Source organism: Panthera uncia, chromosome X (assembly GCF_023721935.1).
Source record: "Panthera uncia isolate 11264 chromosome X, Puncia_PCG_1.0, whole genome shotgun sequence".
In the NCBI taxonomy this organism is placed as follows: Eukaryota; Metazoa; Chordata; class Mammalia; order Carnivora; family Felidae; genus Panthera; species Panthera uncia.
The window spans coordinates 17,321,964-17,349,632 of NC_064817.1; the positions used below are offsets into that span (position 1 = coordinate 17,321,964).

A 27,669-nucleotide genomic window follows, 5' to 3' on the forward strand; every position below is an offset into this window, starting at 1 on the left:
GGGGGGGGGGGGGGGGGGGGCGGTGGGGGGTGACTCTTACCATTGCAGGATTTTTACCTCAGTACCCAGGGTTCACTGTTTAGCTGCTTCAGAGAATGAAGAGGTGGACACCAAATAAAATTAGCAGCAGGCAAAAGTTTATTAAAAAGCCAGAATAGCAGAAGTAAGAATAGCACAAAAGCTCTCTTTCCGGAGAGGGGGCATTCGAAAGTGAGGACCCCTGACTATGGGCAAAGGACTTTATTTTATAGGGTTTTGGTCCATCCCTCCCCCCTTTTTTTCTTTGTTGACCTGATAACTGTAGGTGCTGAGTTGTTCATTTCTGTGGGAAACATGACGGGGGAGTAGGTAGTGTTTGTTACAATTTTAGGAAAAACTTTACATCTGAGGGAGCTTTTCTCATGGTCAGTCCTGAAGGAGTTTTTCTCATGGTCAGACGTTCCCAGCACTGTTTAAAAATATATATATTTTTTCTACATTCAGAGATCTCAAGTCCTAACCTTTTCCTCTCTAGCTATTTTACCCTATCTTTCCCCATCATGTCACTACCTTTGAAGACTTATTCATGTTAACCACCATTATGATTAATAGTTACCTTTGATCTTTTTTTTTAATGTTTTGTTTGTTTTTGAGAGAGAGAGAGAGAGAGAGAGAGAGAGAGAGAGAGAGAGAGAGAAAGCATCAGTGGAGGAGGAACAGAGAGAGAGGGAGACACAGAATCCGAAGCAGGCTCCAGGATCTGAGCTGTCAGCACAAATCCCTACGTAGGGCTCGAACCCACAAACCGTGAGATCATGTCCTTAGCCGAAGTCAGACGCTTAACCAACTGAGCCACCCAGGCACCCCAATAGTTATCTTTGATCTTAAAAAAAACCAAGTCTTGTTCCCACTTTATAGATGAAGAAGCTGAGGGAAAGGGATTTCTGCAGCACATACCTTGATGCAGAGGTAGAGCTGAGATTCTAAACTGGGCCACCCTCATTTCTACGTCCTGTCTCTTACATACATGTCCCTGTATGGAAAAGAGACCCTTTTCCGACATTTCACTGCTAGTTTTGGAGACAGTTCCCCTGGCATTTCCTGGTTAAAGGCCATCCTGGGTTGGTATCAGCTGGTCATTGCTTGACTGCTGCTTCCCCTCTTACAGCATGCCCCCTGGCAGCCTCGTGGTATTAGGGTTTTCCTTCTGACCCAATGGCTGTGGGGGCAGTGGCACTCGCTCCCTGGCAAATGATGGTGCATGGTGCAAAACTAGAGCAATGGCATCTCCCAGAGGTGGTGCCAGAGGCTGCATTGGCCCTTGCAGTTCAGGGAGTCGGTGGCCAGGGCAGGGCCATTTGGAGGCACAAGATGGAAGCTGCCTGTAGTGAAAAGGAGTTGGCGGTCAAGGTGGAAAGGGGGAGAAGACGCTGTGATGTGCTAGGTCCCTCAAGTTATGCCCGTCTCTTCCTAGCTCACTGTTGAGTGATCTCGTGTGAACAGTTTGAAATCAACTCTGGTGGGAATAATCACACCATGGAAATCGGCAAATTCTACAAAGCAAGTGTTTTTTTTTTTCCCCCTCTTGGAAAGCCAGTTGTGAAACATTTACTGGTATGTCACTGGTTGAGAGGTGCTGCAGATGTCCCTCCCCTTCTGTCCTCCCATCAGATCTTCCCCGACTCCAGACTTTCGGCTACCTCAGACAATCAACCATCTAATTTGGTCTGAGGAGCAAAATGGAAGGAGGGGAGAGGCCGAGGAAAGATGGGTTTATAGAGATTTTTCTCGGGGTCTTCCTGGCAAGACCTGGTCTCCTAGAGATCATCTGCATCAGTGCTTTGTTTTGTTTTGTTTTGTTTTGTTTTTTAAGCAGGCTGGCCTAAAGCAAACCCTTGGAGATTTTGCCAAGCCTCTGTGATCTTTCCTGTCTTCAGTATTAGTTTAATATAAAGCAAGCACGGTGTACAGTGAGATGATTTTTAATGAACATAGGGTCGTAGAGGCTGACCTGGAAAATGTGTTGTTATGTGGACCTCTTACAGGGCTCAGCGCTGCTGAGGGTGATCTAGGGCCTTGTTGCTCAAAGTATGACCCATGAAGACCAATATGGGCCTGGATTGAGAGTGTTAGAAATGCAGAAATCAGGCTCCACTCCAGACCTACTGCAATTTAGTAAGATCCCCAGGGGATTCATGTACACATGAAAGTTTAAGAAGCACTGATCTGGGATTTAGAAAGTCCTAGTTTAGCTGTGTTTGCAGAAAGATGAGGAGATAGAGTTTTCCTAGACCAGTGGTTCTCAAGCCTGACAAGCATCAGCACTCCCTGAAGGGCTTGTTAAAATAGACTGCTAGGTCCCTTCCCATAGCTCTGATTGATTAGACCTGAAGTGAGGCCTAGGGATTTTCTATCAAGTTCTCAGGTGATGCTGTAGCTGCTGGTCTGGGGGCACACTTTGGAACCACTGCCTTAAGTGTACCTTTGAGCAGCCTCTAGGATTTGGGAAGGTCTCTTTGGCTTTGAGAAGCTTTGAGAAGAACCTGTTTGGCTTACCTCAGGTAGTTTGACTTAGAGGACCTGAAGAGCAAATGTTAGTTCTGGATTTGCCACGTAATTGCTAGTCCCTTGAACTCTGTTTTCTTTGCTTGATAATGAGGATAATAACCATCCCCTAGCATTGTCATGAGGCTCAAAAAAGGCACTTAATGCTCTCTTAAATGCAAGCAAATGTAATCTGTCACTAATTGACAAAGGACAGCAAAAGCTTCTTCAAAAATCTATTCCCAGTCAGAGGCTTTGGGAAGTTATTTCATGTTGCGCTCTTAATGGCGGGTTCTCTCCCGAGATGTTTTACTTTCCTCTGTTTTATTTATTGCCATTTGGGGAAATTACCATGCTGCTGCAAATGCTTTTTGAAAAAAAAGATATTATGTATTATTTTGAAGGACTGTTGCTGAATCTGATTTTTGTTTTGTTTTTTGATATATGTGAGCATTAGGTGGCAGTGATTCAGTCATTACGGTCAGATCTGTTTCTGGCGTGGTAATATTAGCACTGGAAAGCTGCGCTTCTAGCACTCTGTCGGTATATTTATAATGCACTGGAGCAGCTCATCAGCACCATTGTCTCGCTGTGCGAGCTTCCCTGCACTCCATCTTCCAGCTCACGGAGGTCTTGTTACACTGTCGTCTTAGTAATGCCTTGCCCATGAAGGCCTCACACGCTGTTCCTTTTTCGCACCCACAGGTTTCTGCAAAGCATCTGGGGTCTTTTGACTGGCCAGGAAATCTTTGTTGAATTAGACACATTAATTTATCACTGTGTAGCACGGGAAAAGCACACAGGCTTTCGAGGTAGACACACCTCTATATGGTCTGGCCTCCATTGCTTATTACACTGGTTCTCCACCTTGTTTGCACATTGGACTCAGCTGGGGGAAACTTAAAAACATGATTTATGGTGGATCCCACCCTAGACAGAGGTTCTGACTTCATTGGTCTAAAGTGGCCTAGGCATTTATCTGGACTTTTTGAACCCCTCAAGTGTTCCTACCAAGTTGGAGATGCACTGACTATGTGGTCATGAGGAGTTACTTAATGGTTCTAGGCCTCAAGTTTCTTTATATGTAAGATAGGCTCAAGAACACCTCTCCTATAGTGGCAGTGCCCGTGCTTCTCAAACCCCAGCATACTTGCACCACACTGCTTCTTCAGCAACCACCGTCAGGCCTATCTCAACAACCTCCCCACTGAATCTCACTCATCATTGTCCCTCGAGGGAGTACCTTCTGAACTCATGTAAGTGTATCTGCTGGCCACAGACCTCCTTCTACTCTTCACCTGCGGATCCAGCATAGCTCTTGTGCCTAGGGGAAACGTGGAGACCTGGCGTTGGGGTCAGTCAGGCTCGCCTCCTTTGACACTCGAGACACTGGGCCCTGAGTGCTGCCTGCCTTGTCTTCTCTGTGGCCAGACTTTGTGCCTGTCTCTGCGAGTGATGACCCTGCTCACCATTTTCTCCAATACACAAGCAATTCCTAATTATTTAGCCCATCCGGAGTTCATAATCCTGCCTCACAGTCCTATACCTTCTAGTCTTTAGGCACAGCTCCATCCCTGTTCCTCTCACAAAGCTGAATCTTTTTTAAATGTTTATTTATTTATTTTGAGAGAGAGGGAGAGAGAGCTCATATATTTGTTCAAAATGTTTTGAAATAGTCAAGACAGCCATATGAAGTGTGGCTTTATATCCATGTTATTGTTGTATTAGCCTAATCTATGTCGATAATGTGTCTTGAAGAATTAACTAATAGCATTTGAAGGATTAATTAATGACTTTTGAAAATATCTATTCATTTTATCTTTTGGAACTCCTATTTCTGTATTTGTTAAAAACATTCTTAATATGTTATTCCATTAGTATATCTCTATGTAAATTAAAAAAACTATTTTTTAAATGTTTATTTTTGAGAGAGCGAGCAAGTGACCAGGGGAGGGGCAGAGAGAGAAGGGGACAGAGGATTTGAAGTGGGCTCCGTGCTGACAGTAGAGAGACCAATATGGGGCTCAAACTCATGAGCCATGAGATCATGACCTGAGTCGAAGTCAGCCACTTAACTGACTGAGCCACCCGGGCACCCTTAAAATAACCATTTTTATCGTATTACAATAACTATGTACTAGGTATATATGGTGAAATATATTTAATTGCTGAGAATGCGCATCCACCGGGTTAGAGCGCCATGCAAATGAGAGTGTGGGTTGTTTTTAATGGGCCAGATATCATCATCGTGTCACATGGGTCTTACATGGCTGTGTGACCCAAGAGCCATCCCAGGAATGTGTGTTATTAGTCACCATGGTAATGGCACAGCTAGGAGGGGATGGGTCATTAAAAATTCATCATCACTATTGAGTTAGAAATTAACTCAGATCACGCATCCTTCTGAGGTCAGGGCATCTTTTGCTTAGAGAAAAAGGCGACACTGAACAAAATGTAATGGATTTTTAGAAATATCTGTTACAGGCACTACATGAGTTGTTCATATGTTTGGAAGAGAATGACGACAAACAGTATGGAATTTACTCTTTATCCAGGGTTTTGTTATTTATTTTAACCTCACAGTAACCCTATAAGATAGGGATCATCCTCCTTGTATGACGAGAAAGGATAAAATGATCAAGGTTAAGTGACAAGCTCAAGCTCATGTAAGTATGGAACCAGGGTGCGAGTCTAGATAAGTGGTTTTAGCCAGTGTATTTCTGTTTGTTTCCAAAAGTAAGAATTCATCTGCATTTTGTCAAGTCACCTAATAATTCCGGGGTATGAACAGTTTCTAGACCTGAAGGACTAGGCAGCAGTGGATTCTGTGCCCTGAGAGGGAAAGCAAAATGTTCACGCTGAGGCTTCGGGCTGAAATCTTCATTTCATCTCTCTGTATTAAGTGGTGAAAAGCTGGCCAATTTGGATTGAGCTTTTTGACATTGTATCATCTTATGTCATTTATCAAGTACAAGTTCTATAGTTTTGTATGAGCAAGAGGTCCCTCCATGGAGCTTTGCCAACAGTTTTCCCTAAGGTGTTCTACAGAGTATCCGATATCAGCCTAATTATAATAAATGTGCATTTCTCTCTGTTAACAGGACCATTGCCAACTATTTGGTGTGGAGGATGGTTTACTCCAGAATTCCAAACCTTAGCAGGCGCTTTCAGTATAGATGGCTTGAATTCTCGCGGGTAAGTTTGAAGAAGATTATCATTGGATAACTTATTCATGCCAGAACAGTCGTGTATTAACTAATCCAATAAAAATCATTTTTAGGGATGGGACAGAGAGAGTTTTGCACCCCAAGTTCTACTTTTTTCTCTTTTTGCTTTATTTCTTTTTATTAAGTTAAACCTTATGTACTTACTGTAAAGCACACTCAAGCTGTACTTTGACGAGGCCATGTAAAGATATTTGCGGCAATATTTGGGACAATCTTACTGTTTTTTTTTTTTTAATTTAAATCCAAGTTAGTTAACATATAATGTAATAGTAATTTCAGGAATAGAATTTAATGACTCATCATCACTTACATATAACACCCAGTGCTCATCTCAGCAAGTGCCCTCATTAATTGCCCATTTAGCCCATCCCTTCCCCCAACACCCTGCTAGCAACCCTCAGTTTGTTCTCTGTGTTTAAGAGTCTCTTAGAGACCATCGTATTGTTTCCGCTCCCTCTTATCAACTTATTCCCATTTTTCCCGATGTTTTTAACTGGGTCACTTTAATTACAATTTTAATATATCTTAGTGATCTGTTGATCTGTTTGTAACTATTTTTCATTTTCGTTATTCTGAATATTCAAAATATACATGATAAACATATTAGATGGTGAAGTTTCATCTTCAGGGATAGATTTTTGTCTTTAACTTTATCTTGACTTTCGTTCAGTCTTTGATTTTATCCTAATTCTGCTAGGCCAAAGAGACCTAAATTGCCTCAGAGACCTGGCTCAACTGCCTGAAACACTTTTCCTCTCTCCTCCTGACCTGGTTCTTTGATCTTTGCTTCTTTCCCTCTTCACTTGTTTTCCTCTTCACTTACATGGGTGTTACTTTGTTTTTGTTTCAGAAGCTTTTGTGTAATTTTCCAATTAAGAGAGGACTAATGATTTTGTGGCTGTCTTTTTCTTTGCATTTTAGTTTGTGACTTATAAAAAGTATTTTAAATTTATTGTTCTATCGATTAGAAGTGAATGACAAATTTTATAAGCAGTGATTTCATTTCACAGACGTTTTGGTTATTAGAAGTGAGTACAGGAATTTTTGGTGGGTCATTACTACTAAGCAATAACACAATTATTTTGGATACATTTTGGCCGTCAAAGTCACTAGATTATTGACCTTTGTACCGAACAGCATAAACCGACTATATTTTGAGGTCATATCAAGGGTTAAGCTACAAAAGAAGTAGATTTTATATTTATATATAAACGTGTGTGTGTGTGTGTGTGTGTGTATGTGTGTTTAACTCCTGTGGATCACATAGAAGATAGTACCCAGCTGCTTTGGAACTGTACTGTGAAAAGAATGAGAGAGAATGGTGTAAGAAGTAGTGTGTGGGGGCACCTGGGTGGCTCAGTCGGTTAAGCGGCCGACTTCAGCTCAGGTCATGATCTCGCGGTCCGTGAGTTCAAGCCCCGCGTCGGGCTCTGTGCTGACAGCTCAGAGCCTGGAGCCTGTTTCAGATTCTGTGTCTCCCTCTCTCTCTGACCCTCCCCCGTTCATGCTCTGTCTCTCTCTGTCTCAAAAATAAATAAGCATAAAAAAAAAAAAAAGAAGTAGTGTGTGAAAATCTGAGGTTAGGTATGATTAGGGATGTTTCTTCAGTGTAAAGTGCTAAATATGACCTTGAATTGCCAAAGATAGTTGTAGGATCTCTTTCTCTAGAGATTTTCAAAATAGATTCATTGCTTACCTGTGAGAGGAGCTGTGTTGCCAGAAGGCAGGGGAGGAGTAGATGAATTCTAGTGTTAACCCTGTCTGCTCTGCACCAGCAGTCTGGCTGGAACACTGTTTAGGAGGCTCCTTGCACTATATGCTAACTAACTTGGATGTAAATTAAAAAAATAATTTAAATAAAAATCAGAAAAAAAGAAGAGGCGCCTCCACCATGCTCAGCGCCTCCCCTCCTTGCTCCTTGCCTTCAGTTTGCATTTCCAGCACTGAACTTAGAACCTCCAAGGGCAATTTAAACAATATTTATTTCTTTACTTTCATCACCAAGAGTAAACCTTTGAACCTTCCAAGTTCTGCTTTGGAACCTCCTTATTTGTTTGTAAATGTTTTCTTGTAATGGCTTAATTGGGACAGATGGAAAAAGCATTTACATCTGTTTTTCACTTGGTTCTGGGTGTGTCCTTTGCTATGACACAATGTAAATATGCCTTTTATGTTGTTCACAGTGGGCCCTGTTCTCAATGGACTTGTAAGTGTACTGCCCAGAGCGGGGAAGCCCTCACTGGGCAGGAACTTTGATCACTGGTTGATATTAGACCTTTCCTAGCAGAACTTCAGTTATTAGTAGGTGTTAAAGACTATCTAGACACTTGGATAGAAAAGCTATACTGTTGTCCTAATCCTTCATTTAAGGGGAAAATTGAAAGGAAGGGATAAATATATTATTTTTCTCCGTCAAAATATTTTCATTCACTTTTAAATATAACTAGAGACAAGCAGAATTTATTTCTTCATGTCATTTCACCATTGGCCCTACCATCTGACGTACGTATGTGGGTTGGGGTGTGCATTGTGTTGTAGACTGTTTTCTTCATGTTGTTGGATTTTGTTCAGCAAAAGGTTTTATCCAAGCAAACCCCAATCTGGATCAATTATTTCCCACAGGTAATTCAGGGGACCACGACTTTGTTGCCTCAGTGGGACAAATGTGTAAACTTTATCGAAAGTGCCCTCCCTTATGTTGTTGGAAAAATGTTTGTGGATGTGCACTTCAAGGAAGATAAGAAGGAAATGGTAAGTGCTGCCCCCCCCCCCCAACTGGTAAAAACAGTGGCAGTCCACCAGATCTCATATGGATGTGGTCAGCAGGCTGGTGTCAGCCTTCTAGCTCTTGAAGTGATGGATCTAGAAAGATAATAATAGTTTGGCTTCAAAGAGGAATTCCTACAGTACAATATTAACTAAAAACTCAAACCTAGAATATAGCCGTGAAAATTAAGAAAATTTAGAAGTGAGAAAACAAGCATGAAATCATGTCACCTAGAATCTGAATTTCTCTTGGGGAAGTTAAATGTGTAAAATCAATGCTTAGGAACAGAGACAGCCTAGACAATTTTATGATTAGATACTAGACTAGTGTAATTACAAAAGGTAAAGGTTTCCTAATCAGGCTTCTTTGTTATAGAGATGAGGAAGCTGGAGACCCAGAGGTGAAGTGATTTGTAGTATATTTAACAACTATTAAATGGTTTAGAAATAGAAATAAAATGCAGGTTTTTTTTTTCTACTTATGCTGTTTTCTGGAAGCTTCACAACGTTGACATTTATTTCAGAGATGACACTCTGTGTCTATTTTTTCATTAACTTAAGAAGAAATCCGTTTATTTCAGAAATTCCTAAGCATATACAAAAAAGGAATGAGGAGTGTAATGAGCTTTCCTGTACCTGTGATCTGTGGTGATTTGTAGTTGCTGTAATCGCATAATGGCCCAACCAGATCTTTCTGCTAATAAAACATGAGATTTAGTTTCATTCACCTACTCAACAGATACTTGTTGAATACCTATTATATGCCAGGCACTGTTCTAAGGGACTTGGGATACAGCAGAGAACAGATCAAAGATCCCTGACATCATTGAGTCTGATCAGTGGGGGGACAGACAAATGTGTTGGAAGATGGGTAAACCCTAGAAAAAAGAAAAAAGGAAATCAGAGTAGAGAGGAATTGGGAGAGCTGTACGGTGAGGGTGTGTTGGGGGGGGTGGTTGTAGGATTAAATAGGGTGGTCACAAAAAGCCTCACTGTGAGGATGACATTTGGCAAAAATTTGTAGAATGTGAGACTTAGATGTGGTATCTATCTGTTTTAGTGTGGTAGGTGGAAGGATTAGCTAAGGCAAAATTCCTATGGCTGGGAGGTGCCTAGGTGGCTCAGTCAGTTAAGAGTCCAACTTCAGCTCAGGTCATGATCTCATGATTCATGGGTTTAAGCCCCACATCGGGCTCTGTGCTGATAGCTCAGAGCCTGGAGCCTACTCTTCAGATTCTGTGTCTCCCTCTCTGTCTTGTGTGCGCTCTCTCTCTCTCTCTCTGTCTCTCTCAAAAATAAATAAACATTAAAAAAATTAAACAAAAGTCCTATGGCTGGGTTGTGCCTGGAAGGCTCAAGGAATAGCAGGGAGAGCCAGGGGGCTGGAGCGGAGTGAGTGAGGGTAAGAAGTAGGTGCCACAGGTAGAGCAGTAGAAAGAGGATGGTAGCATTTTGTAAGGCCTGTGGACCACTGTGGACTTTAATCCTGAGTGCAGTGGGGAGCCAATGCAGGCATTTTAGCAGAGGCCTAATGTAACCTGACTTATGTTGACTCCTTCTGTGTTGAGAAGAGACTAGGGAGTCAAGGACAGAAGTCAGCAGACTAGCTAGAAGACTATTGGAGGGACCAGGTGAGAGATGATGGTAGCTTGAGCCAGGTGGTAGCAGTGGAAGTTGTGGAAAGAGATTAGATTCTGAATATATTCTGAAGTAGAACCAACATAATTTGCTGACAGATTCATTAAGGGATCCAAGAGTGAGAGCTTTGAGTCTGATTCAGTGGAAGCATGGAGTTGCTCTTAACCGAGAAGAAGAATGCTGTGGGAAACCAGGTTTGGGTTTGGGAGAGATCAGGGAGTTAGTTGTGACCATGTTGAACTTGAGGTGTTATCAGAATTCCAATTGGAGATGTCAGGGAAGCAGTAGGGTATGAGTCTTGACTTGAGGACAGAGGTTGGGATTTATAGTTGGAGGAGAGAGGAGAAGATATGAAATAGTTGTCCAGGGGAGCAGGAAAGTGAGTAAACTGAGGAAATATGGTTGCCCAGAGGCAGTAAGGGTCTAGATGCAGCTGGAGGTTATGAATTTAAAGAATCCTCACCTTCGCGGTGTGTTCTTCTTCATTTGTTTCAGCTGCACTGGAGGAGAGGGTATATTTTGAACTAGAAATTTAGATTTAGCCACGGTGGTTTTTTTGGGGGTGTGTGTGTGCATTTTCTTTGTGATGCATTATGGTTTACAAATGTCATGAAGCAAAATACCAAGGCACAATTAACTGGTGTAGGGGAGGAGAAAGAATTTCCCTCCACCCCTCTAGATTCTTGAGACCCCACTGTGATAAAAGATTAACAAGAGAAAAACAAACAAGTTTAATAATGTGCATATCTCTTAATTACAAGGAAGAGACCCAGGAAAACTGAGGAACTCCTAGAAATGGCCCAAGCCATGGCTTTAATTACCATCCCCAGCTAAGGAAAAAGATGAGAAGATGTGGGGACAGGGGTGGGCAGGCTGGTTTGGGTAGGTTACCTGGAAAAGCACAGTAAACACAGAGAAGGTTATTCTGCAGATTTAAGTCCATGCTTTCTCCATTGATCAAAGTTTCTAGAGATAGAGTCATCCTCCTCTTGCTGGTACAGGGAGGAAGATGCCCTTACATTGGAGATTTCCCTCATAAATGTTAATTTCTCTCACAAAAGAATAACTTCGACTCTGTTTTGAGAGATTCCCGTGTCTGCACCTTCTCAAAAATAATCAGACCAAAAAAAAAAAAAAAAAACAGTATGCCAAAGAGGTGTATTTTTGGGTGGTGTATTTTGCTCTCCTTCACTAATAACAATCTGTTGTAGTCATTCAGATACGAATACATGAGCAACTTGGATGCAGGTGGTCCACAAACACTGATTTTAAAGGCAAACGCATAAAGCCGGTTGTCATGACAATTCAAATGGTTGGTATTATGTGCTGCTATATAGTACCAACTGTATGGTATTATGTGTTGATACGGTTGGGGAGGAAGAATTTCCTCTGCCCTTCAAGGTCCTTTTAGGTGGACCAAGAATCAAATTGACATGAGACAGATTAACAGGAGAAATCCACGTTTAGTTTTATATGAGAATCCACACAGACATGACATTTTAAAGACCAGCAAGATGAGGCTTCTAGGACCTCCTGAGCTCAGGAGAGGGACATGTTTGGAAAACAAAGGTGGCCCTGCTGTACGAATAGATTACTCAGGTACTGAGGAGTCTCTGTTACTGTTTTCCAGGTACAGGCTCCCCTTTCCAATGTAAATGTGGGCAGCTGAGGGGTAAGGTAAAGAGCTTTTCTGAATCTGCTAGGTTTTGATTGCTTTTGACTAAAAATAATCTTGCCAAAGTGGCCCATCTTCGGGCTGTTTGCCCTTGGCCCGTCGATACATAACTATGTATTTCCTGAAGTTTGCCTTGGAATACCATAAATCTAAGTATATTTACCAGGATTATGGCTGTTTTTGTGATACTTTGGAGGAATTTTCTGCCAAGTTTGAGACTATATTTGAACCTGCAAGTTTCCTTGCAAATAATTCCACTGGAGAATTAATGTCTTATTTCAAAATACTCAATATTCCCATTGTGTGTTTTCTTTCACTCCTTGCTTAGAGTAAATGGATTGAGAATTTATCAGATATTCACAGAGGTAACATTATAAGCTCTGGGAAGGATATAAAAACAAGGCATAACGAAGGGTTTTTTTGTTTTTGTGTATTTTTTTTGGCAGTAGAAGTGTTTTAAGTAATATGAAAGGTATGTGGATTAATTTGTTTTTCTCAGTTTTGGTATGACACTCCCCTTTTCATGTGTCAGGGTGCAATATTCTAAAATAAAGTGGATTTTGGCCCTTTTCCCCCTTATTTTGATATACACGGGACATGGAAGTGGTGGGATAGTAACGCAGATACTCATCTATTTTACATAAATTGTTTGCCTCCCTTAAGCTGAGCGATTTGCCTCAGGGACTACTTAAGTTGGAAACTTATAAGAGAAATACCTGGCTTTTTATAGCGTTGTTACAGGGCTCTCATCCAAGAACCACCTGGAACCACTGATTTACTTGAAAAACATTCTGTGTTATTAACTACAGCCCAAAGGAGAAAAAAAGAAAAAAAAAAAAAACAACCCAGAAAGATCCCCAGTGGGACAAATTCCAGAGACTCTAACTCAGAAGGAAGGCTGCCATTGTTTGATTTACAAAAAAGATCGCTAAGCATATGAATACATTCAGAAGGTTACATTTCAGGTACTTGTCAGACTATAATGTGTACACCAATCAAATGAGGATCTTGTAAAAATGCAAAATCTCATGGCATTTTACCAAGGATCTTTTTACCTTAGGTCTGGGTTAGGACCTAAGAACTTGCATAACAAGCTCCCAAGTCGTGCTGATGTTGCTGGTCCAGGGACCACACTTGGAGTAGCAAGACCTTTGTATCATTTATTTTCTTAGGTAGTTACCACCAGACTCCCGTTTCTGGTGATTAATGTGAGCAGTGTCGGCTGGTGACTCAGACTGCAGTACTTTGTTTACCTAAGCCTGTTGAATTAATGCAAGTAACTGCTGCAGTTTTTCAAATCATTGAAAATTTCCTTGTTTACATTGTTTGAAATGGACTTTGTCAAACCCTGTGTGGGGGCCTCCAGGCTTCTTGTTTGTTTGTTTGTTTTTTTCCCCCTTTAACTGATTAGTTTTCCTTTGAAAACTGGTACCTAGGTTCCTCCAAGGGACTTGCTGCTTCTCAATATCTGTTCCTATAGCCTCTTAATGGTGGGATTGGCCGAATGACCTGAGCAGTACACTTTGAGGTTTTCTTTGTAGAGGAGAAAGCCCGTCCCCCCACCACCAACCAAGGTTCTCTTCACTGGGGAAAACACACAATTCCAAGTTGCTATTTCTTTTCCATTTCCCATAAGCAAGTGTGCGTGTTCACACAGGCACACACATACACATTCAGACTAATTCACTCACACATAACTATGGGAGTTTCACCATTTTAATTAGAAATGGGAAGAATAGCATGTACAAAAAGGAGAATTGTTCAGTGCAAAAGTACCCAAAGAGGCCATTTGGAAGAATCTCGTGCCTTTCAGAGAGTGGGATGGGGCCTTAACTCATGTGGGACTAGCTGTGGGACAGGCCAGTTGAGTAAGAATAGGAAGTTGCAGAACTCTTTGGACAGTGGTTGTCTTTGTTACCTAAAGTGGCACCAGCCAAAAGAACTTGAATATGAGCCACATATGTGATTTTACATTTTCTAGCAGCCTCATTAAAAAAGTAAAAGGAAACAAGTGGAATTAGTTATAATAATATATTTTGTTCAACCAAGTATATCCACAATGTTATCATTTCAACAGGTAATAAGTATAAATGTTATATATTTTTAAATGTCTATTTATTTTTGAGTGAGAGACAGAGACAGAGCGGGAGTGGATGAGGGGCAGAGAGAGGGAGACACAGAATCTGAAGCAGACTCCAGGCTCTGAGCTATCAGCACAGAGCCCACCGCGGGGCTCGAGCTCATGAACTGTGAGATCATGACCTGAGCCAGTCAGACGCTTAACTGACTGAGCCACCCAGGCACCCCTAAAAGTGTTTGAAATCTCACGTGTATTTTATACTTACGGCACATCTCACTTCAGACTAGCCACATTTCAAGTGTTCATTGGCCACTTGTGGCTACCGTGTTGGACATGTAGTTACCATATTGGACAGTGCCTATTTAAAGAATTGAAGAGGGATCCCTTGAGTTCCATGTGATGGGGCTTAGTCCTTGGGTGAGAGTGTGCTTAGAGCCAGGTTTGGGAGGGCGGGGTCATTGGTCCCTGACCAACTGGGTTTCATGCAGGCCTCTAATATCAGAGGGGATGGACTCAAGCAATACCAGGATTCATGGCTTGGGAACCAGGGTTTCGAGTTGGAGTCAAGCTGCTATTTGGTGAGGATGTTTCAGGTTCCCTGGTATACGATCTTAGAGGAGGAGATAAATTCCAGATGCTGCTCTGAGGTTAGCACCTGGGAATCTTGGTTCTCACTGGCGCATAGACTGGGTGGAGTGGAGTCTAAAGTTAAAGGCATTCAGTGCCTTGAAGTTGCAAAGGACTTGGTCAGGCTGAAAGCCAGGGGTTCCAAGCTTAAACATAGGCAGTGAGTAACATTAAACAACATATAGGAGTAAAGCTGGCTAGGTGTCAGCAAAAGCCAGGGTAAGTCTAATGATAAGTAGTAATTGCCTCTGGACCTTGGTGTCGGGGCACAGTAGTGGTGAATAGGAAAGAATGTGCTATCCAGGATTCAGCTCAGGCTATTTTCATGAAAGATGTCTGCCTTGCTAGGTTTCTGGTTTGTGTGTGTGGCTTTTTTTTTTTTTTAAACTTTGTTTTTGTTTTTTGAGAGAAGTCAGAGATAGGGATTCTTTTAAGTGTTTATTTTATTTTGAGAGAGAGAGAGATTGTGTGAGTAGGGGTGGGGCAGAGAGAGAATCCCAAGCATGCTCTGCGCTGTCAGTGCATAGCCTGATAAGGGTCTCGATCTCATGAACTGTGAGATCATGACCTGAGCTGAAATCAAGAGACATATGCTTAACCCCCTGAGTCACCCAGGTGCCCAGAAAAAGAGATTCTTATGTGAAATCTCCCACATTTAAAATCTTTGTCAGTACTTTGGAGGCAAAATGAAATATGTCCTGGAGATATCATTTTGTGCCTTTTATGTTTGCATTCTCTCTCCTCAGTCTGCAGAACCAAATATCAGGACCTTGTCTATTACCGACCTTGTTTTTTTAATCTTATTTGGAAGACCATGTTTAATTAAAAATACTGCATGTTAACTAAACATTTAACAGGTTGCTTTTATGGAAAGTTATACACAGGATATGAAGTGGGACTCCTCAAAGAATCCATGATGTATTGTCACTATAAATAGAGTGTGTTACCTCTCTCTCTGCCCCTCCCCTGCTTATGCTCTCTTTCTCTCTCTCTCTGTCTCTCTCAAAAATAAATAGAAACATTAAAAAAAATAAATGACAGGAGATTAAGGGTGTGTGTGTATGTGTGTGTGTGTGTTTGTGTGTGTGTGTGTGTGAAGTATGTCTAAAGTATCACTTGATATTTTGCTTTTCCATTTCATTTCCTTATTATTTTTATTATTATTACTATTATTTTTAAAATAATCTCTACTCCCAAAGTAAGGCTCAAACTCATGACCCTGAGATCAAGAGTCACACTCTTTATTGACTGAGCCAGCCACGTGCCCCTTCCTTTTTTTATTATTGATGATGATTCAGATCTGAAATATATCAGTAAAGGCCCCAGGTGGATATCCCCATCCATGGAGGGTAGGTATAGATTCCAACGATAGCCAGGAAGAGAAGGAATGGTCACCATGGGCCTATTGTGATTGCACTGGTAAGGGTTTTTATGCTTTAAGAAACTGGCAATAATAATAAAGTAGCTAACTTTTATTGAGGTTTAACTGGATATCTTGTACTCTTCTAAGTGCTTTTAATGCATAAACTCATTTAATCCACATAATGGTCCCATAACCGCTATTACTGCCCCCCATTTTCCAAATGAGGAAACTGAGGCTCAAAGAGTTTAACCTCAGTGTCATACAGCTAACAGATGTTTTAGGTGGGGTTCATGCCTAGACAGTGTAGCTTTAAACTAGTGCTTTATTCCCCTGCTTCTCTCTGAAAAATCACTTGAATCTGCACCAATTTTATGTCTTGTCTAGAATGAGGAAACCAGTCATAATGAGGAGACTTCTAAGTGGCTTGTTTAATAATTAATACACCCTTATCAGGAAATTACTTATTATGATATTAAGGTCTTATAAAAATAAAAGGCACCTGTTTATTTCTTAGTGTTTTAGAGATAGGAAACAATTGAAATAGATTTGCTCCTATTATTTCAATATTTTTTTAAATTTAAACTAATTTTTTTATATTTATTCATTTTTGAGAGACAGAGATATAAAGCAAGCAGGGGAGAGGGAGAGAGAGAGAAAGAACACAGAATCTGAAGCAGGCTCCAGGTTCTGAGCTGTCAACACAGAGCATGATGTGGGACTTGAACCCACAAACCATGAGATCATGACCTGAGCTGAAGTCGGACACTTAACAAACTGAACCACACAGGTGCCCCTCCCAATATTTCAATATTTTAAAGACAAATATAGTGAAAGCTTAATTTAAGTCCAACCAGTTGACATTGCGTTTTTATGTTCACACAGTTTTCAGAAGAGGGAAACAATAAGAAACAGGCTAATTCAGATGCTATCAGAGATTTCATCTCAGAGCAACTTTTCTAGGTATATCTTTGGCCCAGTCTATACACTGAGCTCAATTTCCAGTATTTTCTTTTTTTAATGTTTTTTTTTTAATTTATTTTTGAGACAGAGAGCATGAATGGGGGAGGGTCAGAGAGAGAGGGAGACACAGAATCTGAAACAGGGTCCAGGCTCTGACCTGTCAGCACAGAGCTCGACATGGGGCTCGAACTCACGGACCACGAAATCATGACCTGAGCTGAAGTTGGACATTTAACGGACTGAGCCACCCAGGCGCCCCTCCAGTATTTTCTATGTATATCATTCTGAGGAGTGATCCCTGATGTCTGGAATGGTGACCCAAGGCTCTGTAAGATTTCTCATCAAAAAAGGCTTTTAAAAAATGTTCATAATTCTTTAGTTACCAAGACAGAAATGTGAACATGTACATCAAAGAACAATTTTCTATTAAGTGTTAATGAAAAAAAAATATTTCAGCTTTAACTGTATTTTCTAGAAAATTCGGTGAAGTTGGTTTCCCATTTGAACATTTTGGCTGTGTTGTTCTTCTGTGTTAAACCATATCATTTTGGGGCACCTGGGTGACTCAGTGGGTTGAGCATCTGACTTCAGCTCAGATCATGATTTTACAGTTCATCAGTTCAAGCCCCACATCGGGCTCTCTGCTGTCAGCACAGAGCCTGCTTTGGATCCTCTGTCCCTCCTCTCCTGCTTGTGCTCTCTCAAAAATAAATAAATATTAAAAAAATAAAAAATAAACCGTATCATTTTATTCATTATAGACACTGTGTCCCCAAAGTCTACTTATCTTTATTCATGTATCTCACTTCTACCAATAGGCATGTTTTTTTTTTTTTTGCTAGTATCACATATTTTATATGTTTTTGTTTTGTTTTATGTTTATTATTTTTGAGAGAGAGAGTGAGGGAGGGGCAGAGAAAGCAGGGGACAGAGGATCCAAAGCAGGCTCTGTGATGACAGCAGAGAGCCTGATGTGGGGTTTGAACTCATGAACTGTGAAATCATGATGTGAGCCACCCAGGCACCCCTGTATTTTTGTTACAGAGTGAACACTGTTAAAGAAAAAAAAATATTCTGATACTTGTTAAAATGGTAAGGAAGATTTTATTCAGTACTATTGTAAAAAATGCTAAAACTATCACAGAGGTGGGAGAGATTAGGTTCAACTCTGAATAGAGCAAAGACCCATGGGTATTTACATAACAAACTGAACCAGGGAGTCAGTGAATGGAAAATTACTAAGATGAAACATCAGAAGTACGGGGACTTTTGCTGAAGGCAGACCAGTGTGATCAGATATCAAGGGTAGAGGATGGGGAATTTGATCAGAAATGGAGGGGGCTCTGATATCAAGGGTGGGGGATTCTCTCTAAATTGACCAGGATTCTTGCTGAAACTGGGCTGTGCAGGCTTGGCAAGGACAGGATGGGGCCAAGGTCAAGACCTAGTCAAGAAGAGGGCTTAGAGGAACCTGTCTAAAGTTTGGTCAGGAAAAGAGCCTTGGTCAATTCTCAAATCAAAGCTAAAGTCACTAGTCTCTTCTTATACCCTAAAACATTCTGTATGCAGAAGGTTAATCTAGTTAAAGAGGAACAAATCTTTTATTATACTTCAGATTTAGACCTTATTAAGTGAAGAATTAAGACTTTACTTACTGTGTAAAACAATTCACTAATTTCTCCTGTGCTCTAGTAGCTTATTTTTTTTCCCCTTTCTAGTAAAGACAGCGTTCATGTCCCCAAATAATGCCATAGATGACCTACAGTATCTTCCAATTTTCTGGGCTGCTCTGTATGACCAATTCCGGTAGTAATTCTTATCCCCCAAACAGGTTTCTCCTCCCATCCCATCCTATGGCAGCTGGCGCCAAAGACTTAAGTACCCACATGGGTCCAATTGCCGTGGTGGAGTTTGAACTTGCAACTTCCATACACTAGGAGTTCACCTCATTAGTGAGCCAAGATAATTGAATTGATGTACTGCCATTAATACTGATGTTCTCCAATTCCCCTGCTCACCATTTCTCTCAGTGGTTGAGTAAATGAGATGTAACTCTAATGTTGGTGGCAGAAGTCACATGAAAGTCAGTGTCCTGCATTATAGTGATGCCCGTATCCTGAGGGGTTCTTCCTTCCTTGTGGTTACTGCTACTGGGCAGCCATTGTATAGATCAAGTTCCCTTCCGTACAAGTCATGTAAAGCAAGGCTATTCTCTCTGGCTACCATATCCCTGTCTCTTTTTGTCCGGTCAGCGGTATCAGCTATAACGTCAAGATCAGTTTCTTTGGTTCTTTGCCGAAGACCTGTCTGAATTAAGGCAACCCAAAATGATAGGAGTTTTAAAAGCCCTTTTAATAAAGTTACAAAATATTGACCTTCTATAGAAGTTACATTTTCTGCCCATTTTCTGCAAAGTGGCATTAACATCTCACAGGCCAGCTGTACTTCTATCCATTTGGGAAAGTTAGTTCATTAATGTCTCTGTGCCTCCATCTTCCTGTTTATAAATGGTACACCAGTTTCTGCTGCTATAGTAATGCTGTGTAATGATCAATCACAAAACCTTAGTGGCCTTCACCAGTGGGCAGTTATTGGTGATACATCTGGAGTCAGTTGGTGGTCCCCTGGGCAGCTCTGGTTACTTTGGCTGGGCTTCTCAAATGTCTGCGGTTTGGCTGGTCTAGGCTGGCTTTGGCAGAGCCGATCAAGATGGTTCGGCTCTGCTCCAGCTGTTGGACTTCCTTCAGCTGGCTAGCCTGGGCGTGTTCTCACAACAGTGGCAGAAGTGCAAGTGAGCAAGCAGAGACACATGAGGCCTCCTGAGGCCCAGGCTCAGAACTGGCATGAGGTCAGGTCTGCATTCTGTTGGCCACAGCACACCACGGGGCTGGTCTGGATTGACAGAGTGGGGACATCAGGCCTGCACTTGTAGTGAGAGGAAGTGCAGAGTCATACAGCAAAGGGCGTGGACAGAGGAAGGGGTGTAGAATTAAAGCCATCATTACAGTGAATCACAGATAGGGATACAAATAGTACTTCAGGTCTGTGGTGAGGACCGAGTGAGGTAGTCCACATAGAAGGCTTAGCACAATGCCTGGTGCATAGCAAGTGCCCAGTGAATGTTAGCTACTGTTGTTACCGTGTGTCAAGCTTGAGGTTAATCCTAATGAAGGAGTTCATGCCATCAAAGTCCTGGCCTGGACTGTGGCAGCTCTCCACTAAAATCTCCTCTTTCTCATTTCTCTTTGAGAGAGTGGGAATGAGGGAGGTACCCGGGGTTATTGCTACTCCTGGTCCTGCATACATGCCCACTATAGTAGCTTTCAGTTGGGATAAAGATCCCTTTCATACTCGTACCTACCTGGCCACATTCTAGAACCTGCTCTATAATTTAATGCTAAATCTGGCTCATAGGAGAGTCTCATGAAGCTACTCAAGGAGCCAAATATAATTCCTAGAACAGATCCAGGTTTCACAACTCTCTGTGGGCTAAATCTTGTTACAACAAAGGTCATCATCAGACCCCTATCCTGACAGCTCTTTTTTAAGCAACCTTTGGCAAAATGACATCCAGCAAAACAAGTAATTTAGATAGCTGATAGGGAATTCTTTTGAAGTAAGTGTGGACACTACTCTTGCCTCTGTCTTTGAGTGTGTTGCCACGATCACGACACATTTGGCCCACCTTTTTTGTTGGTCCTGGGTAACGTTGGACACTATTGCCTTGGCCACACATTTTCGGCCACAGTCTTGTCAGGCAGATCTGATCAGACCTTTGGACTGAGAAGACCCTGTGCTAAAAATTCATTCACTGAAAAAAAACATTTACGCTCTCCAACAGAGCTGAATTTTGGGGGTGACCAGGCAGTTACTTGCCGGGGGGAAGTTTACCCACAGCCAAAGGCTAAACCATTATGAGACTGATTGGCTTCTAAATATTATTCTGGTCTCTGCTTCATTCCCTCTTAGAGCAGGAAAGGAGGAAACAGGAAAAGACAAGTTAGAAAATTTGAACACAGACTAACTGTTCATATCTAGTAAATAAGATCTTACTCCTTATTACCTCCACCCCAGTCTCAAGGTTTTTGATAAAAGCTCATGCTGCACTCTTGCACCACCGACCAACATGCTTTATAGCATGTCTGTGGCCCAAATAACATGATATTCTTTTTTTCTTTTGGCAACATATTTAATAGCTACACAAGTTTGTTAATCCCAACGAACTGGTGTGATTTATTTTATTAGCTTGCTCGGCAGCCAGAAACCTCAGCATTTTCTAACTATCCTTAGTTTTTCTGGCTTGACCACTTCTCTCAACTCAGTATGGGTCCCTTCTTATTTTCATGCCATTATTATATTTTTATCAGGAGCCAATTCAAACTCATTTTAATACCCAGTTACAGTATAAATAATCAATGAATATTAATACATGTTAGTACATTGATTTATATAATGTGTCTATTTTTAGTAAAGTGACAATTACCAGAAAGAAAAGGTTTAGAAGCTTCCCTCACACTGCAACCTATTTCTTCAGGGTTAACCACATAAATTTTTGATAACGGTTTCCATTTTTCACAGTCAATCATCAACTGATAACAACTTAAGGAAACTTGTCCCACTCTGTACCAGTAGGGACACTGGAGACTTTTGAATCTATCTTGTTAAGATACTACTTAAAATTTCTAAATATATTAAAGCAGAAAGCCTATTTGCCTTTGTGCTTTATGGATTTTCTTAAAATTACATTGTTTTAAGGCCAATGCACACAATCAACCTTGAAGATTTTTTTCTTTTTCTTCCTTTCTTTACCTTTCTTCTACCAGATATACAATATATATATTTTAAACCACTGTTAGCCATCTGTCCTGTACCATATTGGTATCATCCCTCTCAGAATGAATCCAGCTAACTTACCAAGTCATTTGATTTCCTTTAGCCTGTTTTTGGAATAACTGCTACAATAACTGTCCTTCATCAGCATATATGAAAGAAATACAGCTGATTCCATTTCAGATTCAATTTCATTTCTTTGCTAGACACCACCAGAGGGCTAGAAAAGCATAGATAAACATGGATTTATTGAGCATCTGCTGTATGTTTTAGGAGATACGGAGTCCTATGTAAAAGATCATACCACATGAGCTATGAAATCATAAAACCAACAATATAAAATTTGCAGAACACGTTTCAGTTGTCAGGGAGCAAGAATTTCCTCTGCCCTTCAAGGTCCTTTCAGCCAGAATAAGGAATCAAGTTGACATGAGACAGAGTAATAATAATAAACCAAATTTAATTTCATAAGTATGGGGAATCTACACAGCCATGAAATTCCCAAGACTGTCAAGCAACATAAGGCTTTTATGAGCTCAGGAGTGGGTTAAGGGTCTGAGGATACAAAGGGGAGAAAGACCATTTGCAGGAAAGTGAGAGATGTTTGGAAAACAAAGCTTGCTCTATTATGTGGATACGTTTCTTACATGAAGGGGAATGTAAGAATACATTCTCTGTGAATAGCTGTCTTCTTGGTGCAAGCAAGCAGTTGAGGGGGGGATCAAGAACTTTTCCTGAATCTGCTGGGTTTTGATTGCTTTTGACTCAATGTTCCTGCCAAAGTGAGCCATCTTGGAGTGTACTGCCCTTGACCCCTACAGTTTCCTCCTCTGAAACTTCCTTTAAGTTTCACACATTAAAAGTTGAGTTGGTAGGTTCTTCTATCGTGTTGCACCAGTCTCTTAGTTCTGACAGTAGGTCAGTTAAGTTAAACTCATTTTAGGAGGTGGTGACACAGGTGTGTTCTCAGAGTTAGGCCCATGGTTCAGGCAATCAGGTATTAAATAAGAGACATTTGTATGGAAACAAAAGAAAGACCATGGTTAATGATTGGGTCAAATTATAAACCACGTTGAGTCTCAGGATTTCTAGATGTCAAGATTAAGCATCTTTAGATAGAATGAGAACAGGCAGTGGTAGTCTGATTTTCCTAGTTTGTAGTTTGAATGTTTCATGTGATCTTTTTGAAAGGCCCGCATAGCAACAGGCGTGAAGTTAGCCTATATGTAAGCTATTTTGGAGATTTCTCTGAAGTTTACATCAAGCTGTTCATGTTTAGTTTTCAGGGTTTTAGAATAAAGGGTAGTTTTAGTTCTCAGATGAATCCAACTCAGAAAGATTGGAGAAAAATTGAAAACATTAATTTGGAGAGTTGTAGCCAGGCATTGGAGGAAACTAGAAGGAATCTTGATCTAGTTGAGTTTATAACGAACAGTATTAGACTTTAATATTTATTCAAATGTCTTAGTGAAACATATTTTGTCTATAATCATCTTCATTTTTTTAACCAAAGATAGCCTACTTAATACTCATTTGTTTGTGAAAAGCTTAGTTTCAAAAAACCTTGGCCTGATCATTTACTTAAGCATAGCAAGAATAACAGTTGACCATAAGACTTCTTAATTTTAATTTTTTTATTAGTCTTTTTTCTTCTGAATTTGTTTTACTGGGATATAAAGGATTGGTTGGGTTAGGAAATGTCACCCTGGATTATGTTTCCGCCATGGAAATGTGCATTCTGATATTCCTGGGATAGCTTCTGGAATTTCTTGGAGCAGCTGCTCTTACTACCAGCAGCCTCATTGGGTCCGCTGCTGGGCAGCTCCTCCTTGGAAGAAAATTTCCACTTTTTCTTGGGGACACTTCTGCTTCCTGCCTCTGCAGGAACCTCTCTAACTGGTTGCTCTGTGGGGAATGGTTTCTTCCTCTTTGGAAGACTTCCACTGCCAGCCTTCTCTTTGAAGTCACCACTAACCAGCTCCTCCTTGGAAAAAGAATTCTTGTTCTTGGGTTTAGAGAAAGAAACAGAGACAGATGGGTTTTCCCTTCCACTGTCGTGAGGAACTGTCATGAGGGGCTTTTGCTTTTTCCTTCTTTTGGGCCTTTCACTTGTCTCCTCACACTCGTCAGGGGAGGTCTACTGCTGTATTCCAAAGACAGGAGGCCGCTTGCAGCTAGCAGTTTCCTTTCTTCTTCAAACCTTTTTTCTTCTGTTTGTACAGCTTCCTAGAAATCTCAGCAAGCACTTTTTCTGCCTGAACTTTTGCCTCCTTCCTGGCATCTGGATTGTTTTGTGCAGTCTCCCTAGTTTCATAGAAGGACAGCTGCTCCTTGACTTGATCTAGAAGCTTCTCCCCAAACATACTTGTGGGCACCTTAGAGAAGCAATCAGTTCTCGAGGCAATACTGTATTTGTTTGCCAGGTGTCAGAAGATGCAGCCTTTGTTCTTGACAGCTGCTCAGCCAATGAAGGTGGAGGAGAAAATGAGTCCATATTTTGGGATGTTACCTATTGTCTTCATGGCTCTGGAAATCTGGTCCATTTGCTCGGCCCCGGGAATTAGACACCAGGGATGGCCAAGGCTTTTTTTCTTTTTTCTTTATTTAATCTGCTTTGTTGGAACTTTTTGTAAGGAATCTCTAGATTGAACTTTGAACAGACTTTTGAGGCCAGAAGCCAAGCCAAATATTTGCCATCAGACTTCTCCTGCAGTTCGGATGGATTTGAGTTAATTCTATTCTCTTCTCCAGGTCCCTCACATATCTTGAGGTTTTTGTTCCTGCCAGAAAGTTATCTTCTTTATTCACCGAGTAAGCAAGGTATCAGGCTAACATTTCCAAGGGGCTTTACTGGTTCCACAAAGTCAACCTTAGTTCCTTAAAGCTGTCTGGTCATATCTGAGTCTTACGCATGTCTCTCTCAAATATGATGTTCCAGTCAAAGCCTTGGTAATATAACCAGTGTTTTCAATTGTGTCATGTCAAAAGGTGAACAGATTCTTATTGAACTTGTGCAAAAAATATGTTGCCATGAAAATATAGGAATACTCACTGAGTTTCTGAATCTGGAAGGATCAGGTAGGGAGAAAAAAAATAAACGTTTCAATTGTTCACTAAGGTGTATTTCATCAAACTGCTGTAAGTCAGTTAGCTTAAGAGAAAAGTTTCCTTAAATCTGGAAAAGTAAAGCATTATTTTAAAAGTCAGCAATGTTTTAAACAGAGTCATAAAAATTACAGTTGTCTTCAGTTCATTCAGTCTCATGTTATTAATTCCTGTTCTGCTTAAATCCAGTTTGTCCATTAGTTCTGGAAATTTTTATGTAGTTGAGTTTTATGATCTTAAGGTCATCAGAAACTTGTCCTCAGAGTTCTTTTCATGAGTCTCAGTGAAGATGAAGCACATTTGCAGTAGCCTCAGAATAGAACAGTAACTGTAAATTACAAGGTCTGATTAAAGTTCATTACAGTGCAGTTGACAGGGAAATTTGGTTGTTTCTGTGACACACAACACTTTAAGATAATAACATATCAGGACATTGGATTTCTAGGAGTCTCATAAAATTTTTAGAACACTTATTTTATTTATTTATTTTGTTAAAAGTTTTTTTTTCCCCCTTATCTTGGGAGAGAGAAAGAGAGTGCTGAAGGGCCAGAGGGAGAGAGGGGGAGACAGAGGATCCGAAGCAGGCTCCATGCTGTCAGCGTGGAGCCCAGTGTGGGACTCAAACTCACAAACTGTGAGATCATGACCTGAGGTGAAATGAAGAGTCGGACGCTTAATTGCCTGAGCCACCCAGGTGCCACAAGCACTTATTTTAATAACATATTTACACAAATATAACCTAAGAGGGTTTAGTACTACTTGTTTGACAATGCTTCCCATGTAATTTAACATACCAAATAAGCTTAATTAGTTTAATGTCTCACAAAATCTTTGAAACGTCCTCTGGGCCCTTTGTAACACCTCACATTGCAGCCAGAAGACTTTATTTTAGAATTTGGTTTTGGAAAGCATGTCAAAGATACTAAAATATATGTACATTTAATTAAATAGGATCACAAATTATTATGAAACAATATATAATTACCCATTTAACCAAAGTGACAATAAAAAGATTAGAAAGGCAAATGCAGAATGTTACATAGTTGTGAGCAAAATTTAGCTCTTTAAATATTAAGACTCAATTTTCTGAAGTAATTGAAGACTTGATAAACATAAGTAATTATTTTGACAAAACACAGAATCCTAGTTCTCTAGGCAAAAAACTTTAAAGGTAAAGAAAAAGTTTTGTTTATAGTTTCTTCTTAGGAGTGGACCAGTAGCTCAAGAAATTTTTGTCCTTTTAACAAAGAGAAGACAAAATATTAATTTTGCACCAGTTTATTTTTGATATTAAAACCCCTTTACTTACTTAAATTTATACTAATCTTAGCCAATACTAGCCGCACATAAAATTTCTTTACAAATATTTTTTTCCATAAACCTTTTACAATTTTCTTCTATACATTCAGATTTTGTCCTGTTTTTCCTCTGTAAGTAACTAGACTCTCTTTAGTACAAAATTATTTTCTTTCCCTCAACAAAAAAGTATTTCTTTTTTATTTATTTATTTATTTATTTATTTTTTATTTTTTGGAATTTTTTTTCAATATATGAAATTTATTGTCAAATTGGTTTCCATACAACATCCAGTGCTCATCCCAAAAGGTGCTCTCCTCAATACCCATCACCCACCCTCCCCTCCCTCCCATCCCCCATCAACCCTCAGTTTGTTCTCAGTTTTTAACAGTCTCCTATACTTTGGCTCTCTCCCACTCTAACCTCTTTTTTTTTTTTCCTTCCCCTCCCCCATGGGTTTCTGTTAAGTTTCTCAGGATCCACATAAGAGTGAAACCATATGGTATCTGTCTTTCTCTGTATGGCTTATTTCACTTACCATCACACTCTCCAGTTCCATCCACATTGCTACAAAAGGCCAGATTTCATTCTTTCTCATTGCCACGTAGTATTCCATTGTGTATATAAACCACAATTTCTTTATCCATTCATCAGTTGATGGACATTTAGGCTCTTTCCATAATTTGGCTATTGTTGAGAGTGCTGCTATAAACATTGGGGTACAAGTGCCCCTATGCATCAGCACTCCTGTATCCCTTGGGTAAATTCCTAGCAGTGCTATTGCTGGGTCATAGGGTAGGTATATTTTTAATTTTCTGAGGAACTTCCACACTGCTTTCCAGAGCGGCTGCACCAATTTGCATTCCCACCAACAGTGCAAGAGGGTTCCCATTTCTCCACATCCTCTCCAGCATCTATAGTCTCCTGATGTGTTCATTTTGGTCACTCTGACTGGCATGAGGTGATATCTGAGTGTGGTTTTGATTTGTATTTCCCTGATAAGGAGCGACGTTGAACATCTTTTCATGTGCCTGTTGGCCCTCCAGATGTCTTCTTTAGAGAAGTGTCTATTCATGTTTTCTGCCCATTTCTTCACTGGGTTATTTGTTTTTCGGGTGTGGAGTTTGGTGAGCTCTTTATAGATTTTGGAGACTAGCCCTTTGTCTGATATGTCATTTGCAAATATCTTTTCCCATTCTGTCGGTTGCCTTTTAGTTTTGTTGGTTGTTTCCTTTGCTGTGCAGAAGCTTTTTATCTTCATAAGGTCCCAGTAATTCATTTTTGCTTTTAATTCCCTTGCCTTTGGGGATGTGTCAAGTAAGAGATTGCTACGGCTGAGGTCAGAGAGGTCTTTTCCTGCTTTCTCCTCTAGGGTTTTGATGGTTTCCTGTCTCACATTCAGGTCCTTTATCCATTTTGAGTTTGTTTTTGTGAATGGTGTAAGAAGGTGGTCTAGTTTCAACCTTCTGCATGTTACTGTCCAGTTTTCCCAGCACCATTTGTTAAAGAGACTGTCTTTTTTCCATTGGATGTTCTTTCCTGCTTTGTCAAAGATGAGTTGGCCATACGTTTGTGGGTC

The 27,669-nt window shown here is 40.6% G+C and overlaps 1 protein-coding gene across 2 annotated transcripts in view; it reads left to right on the forward strand.

The window, feature by feature from the left end:
• PHEX (phosphate regulating endopeptidase X-linked) overlaps nucleotides 1-27,669 on the forward strand; it is a 223,282-nt gene that overhangs the window by 66,618 nt on the left and 128,995 nt on the right. For both annotated transcript variants that reach the window (XM_049643584.1, XM_049643585.1), the window contains 2 exons: nucleotides 5,625-5,718; nucleotides 8,373-8,501. In XM_049643584.1, coding sequence (XP_049499541.1) covers nucleotides 5,625-5,718; nucleotides 8,373-8,501 — 223 coding nt within the window. The remainder of the gene's footprint in view (nucleotides 1-5,624; nucleotides 5,719-8,372; nucleotides 8,502-27,669) is intronic.